The 9,140-nt window shown below is 34.1% G+C and overlaps 1 protein-coding gene across 2 annotated transcripts in view; it reads right to left on the reverse strand.

Moving 5' to 3' along the window:
- Nucleotides 1-9,140, reverse strand: part of LOC142344443 (uncharacterized) — a 233,979-nt gene that overhangs the window by 27,568 nt on the left and 197,271 nt on the right. For both annotated transcript variants that reach the window (XM_075396092.1, XM_075396093.1), the window contains exons 2-4: nt 8,629-8,762; nt 8,232-8,288; nt 8,118-8,172 (exon numbers count right to left, since the gene is read on the reverse strand). In XM_075396092.1, coding sequence (XP_075252207.1) covers nt 8,118-8,172; nt 8,232-8,288; nt 8,629-8,665 — 149 coding nt within the window. In that variant the 5' untranslated portion in view covers nt 8,666-8,762. The remainder of the gene's footprint in view (nt 1-8,117; nt 8,173-8,231; nt 8,289-8,628; nt 8,763-9,140) is intronic.

The raw sequence follows: 9,140 nt of genomic DNA on the forward strand, positions 1-9,140 counted from the left end.
CTTTTTATTTGGGACCTTTATTACACATATGAGTTCCTTTGACGTTAAATTAATTCAAATTGAACTTAAGTTTCAAAGTGCAAAAGTCATTTGATTGAGTGAGGTACGTCACGTATGATCAAAACCTATTCACTCAAACTACTTAGAAACTTTTGCGAGAGAGAGAGAGAGAGAGAGAGAGAGAGAGAGAGAGAATTGACGTCACGCGCTGTTAGCGAGAGAAAGAAGTCATTCAAAAAAAAATGTTCAGTTTTGCTTTGTGAACAAATGTAAACCAAAAAAAGAGCGCCAGACGACGAAACAAAAACATAGCCAGAATTTCGGAAACGACTCGAAGTGAAAAAAAAGTGGCCATCCTCACTGACCTAATACATATTCCACATATATATGCTAAGCAATTTGAAACAGGAAAAAATGAGAAAAGTATCTGACAAAAACTGATACGCAGTCTGATAAAATTAACTTTAGTGGCAACTCTAGAAAAAACAATCGGTAAAGAAAGCTCTTATACAGATATTTTGCAACAAAAAATTAACAAAACATTAACAGCACGTTAAAATGGGTTAATAAAAAGAAACTCGAAAGGGAAGATAACGGACAAAACCTTAAAGCAAAATTCTCTAAAAAACTCTGCAAACGCTAAATGCAATTTCCAAGCCATTCATTTGAAAAAAATGTTAATAACATTCTCTCGTACATCAGTCACTCAAACAAAATTTGACTGCAAAGTAATCAGTCACTAAAACGCGACAAAATCAACAAAAATTAAATAACAAAAACAAAATTGATTAGAAAACTTGTTTAATTTAATAATGTGATATCTGCCCTGTTTAGCTTTCAAAATTCTTCCTAACCATTATTCGGCAAACAACTAATACAACTTTTTTCTTTGCTAGATCAGTCACTCATCCAGAACGAGGGAGAAAAAAATCAAATGACTTAAAACCTGTTAAGAACAAAAACTGAAATAAAAATTTATTCAAGTTCTACAAATTTGCCATGACTAGATTTGAAGTTTCAGTTCATAGTAGCAACACCTTTAGAGTAACTCTCAATTTAGAGTTGACTGAGAATAAATAGAGCAGGAAGCTTAAGGTCGGATAAACTTCAAAACCATAAAACCAAAATTCGACAAAACCTGCTCAAAATTAACCACCTTTCCTCAAAATTTAAAAAACTATCAATCATAATGAACAAACAACCAAAACTGCTAAAGCAACAAGATTAAATCACACAACTCCGCGCAAAGGTTAAAAAAATTTTAAGAATACAAAAAATGCTAGAAAGCTTAGAATAGGCAAAAATGGTTAAAATAGATGAAGATTGAGTCTAAAATTGTAATATTGGCTTCAGATAGTCAAAAGTGCTTCCAAACACAATACTACTAGACAAGATAATTGTGAGAAACACAACTGAATGAAAAAATGGAATTAGACCTAAAAAAACTGATTCCAAAAAAGCGCACTTGATCAAAAAAATTTCATTCTCTTAGCACATTCTTTTCAAAATACTTTTCTCGCCTTTAATATATACAATAGTCTATGATTCGATCAAAAACAAAACTCTCTTCTCCGCTTTCCGATTTGTTCAGCCGTTTGACCTAAACCCAGTTTTCAACAGAGCTGTTCAATGCACGAACTGCCAATCGAAGGTTGCTATATAAATTGACTTTCAGAAAAAAAGTCCGCTCGAAGATCGAAACAGGAAGTTAATGGAAAAAATGCAAAAAATAAATTTGAAAAAGGGAAATTTGAGCCCATTTTACAGTTGAAAAGTATTATTAGGCTGTGCAAAACTTTGTTGCATCAATTTCATAAAGTTAAATACTAATGGAGCATCGATCAGTAACAAATTCTACAAAAAACCAAATTACAAGAAAAAAACCAAATGGACAAAAACATAACCGACTAACGTCGGGCGAATTGCTCTCAAACGATCGGCGAGCGGTTGGCTTCCTCAACAGTTAGCCAAGGTTTAGTTTCCTCAGGACGCAACCTCTATCCCGTTTCTGAATACGAAAGTCAAATGAGTCAGACGAAAAATCCGCCAAGAGAAAAATTGCATAAGACAAACAGGATTAATATATTTGCTACAAAGTGCTTTTGAGAGCAATTAACAATGGTTTCCTAAAAGTGCCTTTTAGATCATTTATGATTAACATTATTTCAACTATAACTCATTGATACTGAGGATCAAAGATAGTTACATTACGCCACATAACAGCAGCTGAAGTGCGGAATCAACAAAGAGAGAGAGAGAGAGATAAAACGTGAATGACAAAGAGAAGGAAAGGACCCCTAGCCGAAAGAGAGAGAAGGAGACAGGAATATCTTTCATGATTGGATTCGACACTGCAACTTCTAGTTTTCTAACCTTGTTAATAAATAAATAATATAGAAAAAAAACTGAAAAACGCAAAATTAAAAGAAACTTTTAAAAGAGTTTTGAACTCCGTAATAAAAAAATCAAAACCATTTCTGTCTCGAAAGTTCTGTCAAGTAACTCAGCTCCGAGACTTGAAAAATTTCGTTGGCCAGTAATGGTCGTTAAACTCAGAAAAGGACAAAAAAATTGAAAAAATTTGGAAATTGCTAAAATACAAGACATTAATACCTTAAGAACCATTTAATTGTCTCAAGAGACTATCCAATATCCCTGTTTCAAGTCTGAAATAGTTTTACTGGCTCACAAAGATCCATACGCTTGGAACAAAAACTTTCCAAAAATTTGAAAAAATTAAATTTTTTTTTATAAACAAAAAGTTTTAAAGTTTTTAAATATTACTAAAACTGGAGTCTTAAAAAATGTTGATAACAATCCCATTAGTTCTAGAAACAAGACAGCAGCTTATTATCAATTTCTGGAGGAGGTCCCAGGGCTTCTGTTGCAGCAAAAAATTCAAAAACATGAAAATATTACAAATAATTTTTAAAAATTGCTTATATTCGTGATATTAAAATCTTGAAGAACATTCCATATCCGTCTATAAACTATGCGGTAACATATTTTCCAACCCTAGAGGAAATTCTGTGGCCCTTGTTGCTAGAGAAACCTAAAAAATGATTAAAAAATTTTCAAAAAACTTCAAATTGCAAGTTTTAAAAAAAAATTGCTAAAACTTGATGTTAAAAATTTGAAAATTAATCCATGACCAACAAAAATTTTCCAATCACTTACTATCAAACCCTAACGGAGGCTTTTTTGACCCTTGGGGCTCAACAAATCTGAATAAGGACTATAAATGTAAAAACAGGGGAAAAAATATCAAAAGTATGCTAAAATTCGTGATGTTAAGATATTGCACGACCTTCCATTTAACCTAAAAATTATTCAGAAACCTATTTTCAAACCCTAGAGGGGGTTAAGGCTGAAAAAACTAAAAAACGACAAAAATTTCAAAAGGTGAAAAAAAGCAAGTTTTATCAAAAAATTGCTAAAATTTGTGACATTTAAAGTTCAAAAATTATTCCATTACCAATAAAAATTTGTAACTTATTATCAAACCACATAGGATGTTTTCTGTCCCCTAGGAAATAAGGGAAAAAATGTCAAAAAATTGCACGTTTTGTCAAAGAAATGCTAAAATTCGTGATGGTAAAATGTCGAAACCATTACATTACCACTAGAAACTACGCAGTAACCGGTTTTTAAAACCTAGAGGAGGTTCCTTGACACCTAGGGCTGACAAAAATCAAAAAAATTTTACCCTATAGCCCCTATGGGGGCAATAGGGGGGTCAATAGTGGGGGTGTCTTCAACCTCTAAGAACCGCCCTTCAAACCATAAGTATGAGTCTCCAAAACAGTTTGAGCTGAAACAGAGCTGACAGGCTCTAAGAGCACTTAATGCCCACTGGGCGCTACCTGTTTATACCGTTTTTCAGGACGAAAAGTCAAAAGCGTCAGACGAAAAATCGGTCAGGCAAAAAATCGCATAAAAAAAAGACCGACAGGACTAATATAATTGCTACCAACTTCGTTTGAGAGCAATTAAAAACGGCTAAAAACAGTTATCTATATGCGCCAATCTCTCAAGAACATTTTACAAAGTCAAAAAGCTATTCAGATAACCTAGCGCATGGTCAAAAATACTCCTCTTGCTTAGCGAAAATCTGTTCACAATGACAGTTCATCTAAATTTCGCTTTTAGGCAAAAAGCCGCGTGGACAAAACTACTTCCTTTAAAAAAACACCGAGAGAAAACCAATACTCCTCTTCGAGTCGTATAAAACCAAGAGCACCGCAACATAGCTCCGCGCAGCTTCCAGCTATAAAAACCTTGAGTTCTCGAAGTAAAAACAACAAAACCCACGATGCAATTAGTTTGTCAAGAGAAAAGTTAATCAGAGTCTCGCATAGTGAAATCAGAATCTCGCTTGGTGAAATCTAGACTATGTCGGCAAAAAATTCAGATCAGCTATAAATAATTGAAACTCAGCCTCCCAATTTACACCGTCTCGGTTTTTTAAAGCCAATTTCGGCTGTTTTAGGTATCGAAAAATTTCGTTTTTCTCTTCCTTTAGCAATTAGAAAAGAAAAACTCAATTTCTTTTTAGCCATTAGAAGTGGAAGAAGCTGCATCCTGTCTGACAACTACTTTACGATTGAGCGGAATCAAAGATCTTTACGTAGCGATACTCTTCAACATATATCTTTGTCTGGGTATAAGAGAAACCTAATAGGGAGATCATTTTTTCATCGAATTGATGAAATCATTGAAATCTTCACAATCATTGAGATCTTCACAATCATTGAAATCATTGACAGTGGTCAATGATTTCAATGATTGTGAAGTCTTCTATTTACTTGAGCCACTCAGCAACTCAAAATTTCTTATAAAGAAATTTTTTTCAAAAACTGCGTGTCTAAAAACAATTTTAATCAACCTTGCACTTGGTCAGTAAAATGTCACTGTTCTATTTGCAGATCTTAGCCCAATGTTTGTTTTAAGATTTTTTTATTATTTAATTTATTAGTTACCTTCCTTACAGGCCTCTCTTTGTACTTTTAAAATTCCATAATTGGTAAATTCAAGTCGTTTACTACTACTTCTACTACTACTCTTCGTTCTTTCCATCCTCAATCTGAATATAAATTAGTTTAAAAATTAATTTATCTTCTTATTGTGGTTCGAAGGAACGGAGAGCAAAACTGCAGTTACATTTTTCGATACTTAAAGCTTTTTTTTGCTTCAGCCTCAAAACCAGAAAAAAAAAGAAACAAAAAAGGGAAAATTATCCAAACATACATCAAATAATTGTTTCAATCGAATTTGACAGAAAAATGTTTAAATTTGACGTCCTTTCTATACTCAGAATCTTTCATTTGATTCTAACTGTTTTGACAAAAACCAGAGGGAACCTACCCGGCAGATTGCCGAAAAATAGCCGCCGTTCCCATAACTCTATTGCGATTGAAAGAAAAGAAAACATCAAATAATGTTATTAGAGCTTATCATAGACACCATAATGACAAGAAATCGAAATAATAAAATTGAAACCAAAGTTAAGCTGCTTGAAGTAGAGATGAGCTATTTTTTTGATCACGCATAATTCAAAATTATAATTTAGCTCACGCATAATTTTTGATCACGCATAATTGCGCCGTATGGGCGCAAAAACAATTCGAAAAAATCCTTAAAGCAACAATTTTGATTCGAAAACGACATAAACAACAATAATTGTTACAAACGTCGTTTGAGAGGAATTAAAGAACATACCCGGCAGATTGCCGGAAAATAGCCGCCGTTGATTCCAAAAAGCATGATTGGGATTAAAGAATAGAAGATATCGGGAAAAAAAAAAGATTTTTGTACAAAAGAATTTTTTAAGTCCGATTTATTTTGATGGCATTTCGTAGTTGAACATACTTCTGTTTCTTAGAAAGAGGCTACAGGGGCTACTATCAATACCAATAAGCATAAGAGATGGTAACTAAGACTTATAGGAACGACGTTCAAATAGCGGGCATCTAAAATTGGGCTTTATGGGTTTATCCCGTTTCTATTTCTGACTTTGGTTTTTTTAATACTGACTCTCTTCATTTTGAATTGCTTTGCCGAAGCTGCTCTTTAAAAGAACTTTGAGCAGAATGACAGAAGAGAGAAACTAGCCTAGAGAAGTCAAAAAGATTTCACGCAAAATGTCGAAAAAGAAAAAGTTCGACGAAGTAAAAAACACAGCATGACAATTCCTGACGCACAATTCAAAGAATTTTCATTGACTAAACAGAAAACTAGACCTAGAACGGACTATGAATGGATTGGGAAAACCATTTAGAAAAAAATCAAATCCAAAAAATTGAAAAAAACAGTAAAAAGCAAAGTGAAAAGCGAGAAAGCGAATTTTTCACTAATTTAAAATTAGAGCGAAAAAATTTTACGCCGCAAAGCCACTCGCTTTTTCGCTCCACTTCCTGTTTCGGCGTGACCAAAATCACTACTCCAACTTCATTTCAAAAATCATAAAAATGTGTAAGCAGATCTTTAAAAAAAGACAGCGCCCCAATACAATTCAAATTCTTTGAATTGTAAAAAAACCAATAGGAGTCCAAAAATGGACCCAGCTATCGCTGTGCGGCTATTAAAAATACTATCTGAAACCAATATTTCTAGCTCTCGGTTCAAAAATTAGGATCTATTCCATTTGTCCCGCCCTCCGGCTTAGTGGGGTAGTATTTCCGACCCTCAGACGCACGTGGCATATTTTTAAATACTGATTTACTATATAATTTTGAGTGCTATGTATCTGTGGGTCCATAACGTACTGGGGAGGCATAAACGGAAAAGATCCCATAGAAGTTGACTTTCATTGACTTCCGTCATTGCATAACGTGAAAATTGCTTGTTTTAGGCAACGTTACTTGACTCTGTAGAAATTACATCAAAATATGGCTGAACATCTCAAACCCCCACGCAGTTATTGATAAACGCCAGAAGTTTTCAGTAACTTCAAACAGAGTCACGTAAAGTATACTGAAATCGTCGAACCACAATGTTAGCGATCCTTTACGTTGATTCGTTAAGTACCCACTCAAATTACAGAGTTTGAGCCACTACATAGTAAAAAAGAAAGGCAAAAATAAGGCACGTGAAGTAAAATGTTGAAATATGCACCCACGAAGCGGGATGAAAAACGGAAATGATTGTTTTCATTACTCAAACAGAACAACGGTGATTCTTGAGACTCTCAAAACAGAATTCACGCATTGCTTGTCTCAAAAATTGGCAAAAAAAAAACAAAAATTTGACGAGTATAGGCGTCTTCTTATTATAAATTTTGTTCAGCATCAAAATCAATCAAATTTTTTCACGCGTTTCATTTCCCGCTTCAAAATTCACTCCAATAAAATTGATTACAAAAAAAAACATAGCAGAACAAGTCCTGACGTACAATAAAAAGAATTTTCATTGACTAAACAGAAAACTAGACCAAGAACGGACTATGAATGATTGTGAAAACCATTTAGAAAAAATCCGATCCAAAAAATCGAAAAAACTGTAAAACTCAAAGTGAAATTGCCGCATCTAAACAAAAAACCTCTAGCGAGAAAGCGAATTTTTGTTCAAACACCGTTTTCTCACTCCACTTTAAAATTAGAGTGAATAAATTTTACGCCGCAAAACCACTCGCTTTTTCGCTCCACTTCCTGTTTCGGCGTGACCAAAATCACTATTCCAATTTGACTTCAAAAATCATGAAAATGTGTGAACAGATCTTAAAAAAAAAGACAGCGCCCCAATACAATTCAAACTCTTTGAATTGTAAAAAAAAAATAGAAGCGCTATAATAGCCGGCTGAGAAGATGAGGGCGGCTATTAAACACCCGTTCATTAGAACACTTAGACGATCATATTTTAACTTTTTGAAATTAAAAAAGCGGAAATTTTTTGCCATTTTCATATTATGGATCCGGGAGGGTGTTCCAATGATGTACTACGATTTGTGAGCATGTTAGGAGGTGAGATTAGTGTTGGAATGTCTGGACGAGAAGGGGTGTCCAAATCCAAATTGCCAGGTAGAGGAGGGTAAACGGAGTGTAGAGGGGGTAGACGGAAGAAAAATATTTTTGTTTCAAATTTCGATGACAGTGTCCATAGGTGTGAATGGTTACACTCACATGATAGAAGCAGCTGTTTCATTTGGACTTGTTGAAGCAGATTGAAGTTGTCGAACTAAAAGAGAATTCAAGTTAACATTTTACCCAATTTAGAGGGAATTATGATAGACTTACTAAGTTGTCCAGCTTTCTGGAGATCCGATGCGATTGACTTCGAAAGCTGTGCGAACTCTGAAACAGTTTTCGGTGATTGCTTTCAGTTGTTTTACTCTGTCTCAACAGTAGTAGTACAAGACCAACGATAATAAGCTTGCAGTAAGTTTCCGTGAATATTTCTGTCTCTGCGAGAGGCATTTCTATTAAAATCATCAGCATCACGTTTTCATTTTCATGAACGATTTACCTTTATATCAACAAGTTAAAAACAACAAGTTTATATCAACAAGTTAAACAAAGATAAAAATCTCCACGTAGCTCAACTTTATTGAAAAAAAAATCGTTATTGAGAAGCAGTTCCATGAAAATGGAAGAATCTCTTCGGAAACTAGCAGAAAGACGCAAAATTTCTTACCATCAGAAGGTTCTCTGTCGGAATATTGGTTAGCCATTTTTATGCACAAATTTCTTCTACACAATCACCATCTAAAACTCAAATCATTAAGGAGAGATGAATCCATTCATGCTGATTGTCGCGGTTGACATTTCGTCTGAAAAAAAAACTCGCATAACAGATCTCGCAACTTAAAAAACGGATCCCCAACCCCACTCCCCCAGCTTAGTCGGCGCATATTATTTGCGGGGCTAGTGAAAATGGCAGAGTTACCAAAATATAGAAATTTTATTACTGGCCAATCACAATCGAGATAATGGGAATATTGTTTTCTGATTGGCTGATTTTTTTGAAACATGTAAATTACTCAGAATATAACCCTAAGGTTAGATATCTACATGCTCTAAAATGTTAAATAAATTAATCAGCATTGTTATTAATATAATAATCTTCAAATTGTGGCTGTTCGTTTTCATAGGTAAAAATAGGACTTGAAGGCTCCTATTTGTCTATTAACGGGTACTTTCTTGTGT

This window comes from Convolutriloba macropyga, chromosome 8 (genome assembly GCF_964194025.1).
Source record: "Convolutriloba macropyga chromosome 8, txConMacr16.3, whole genome shotgun sequence".
Classification (NCBI taxonomy): domain Eukaryota; kingdom Metazoa; phylum Xenacoelomorpha; order Acoela; family Convolutidae; genus Convolutriloba; species Convolutriloba macropyga.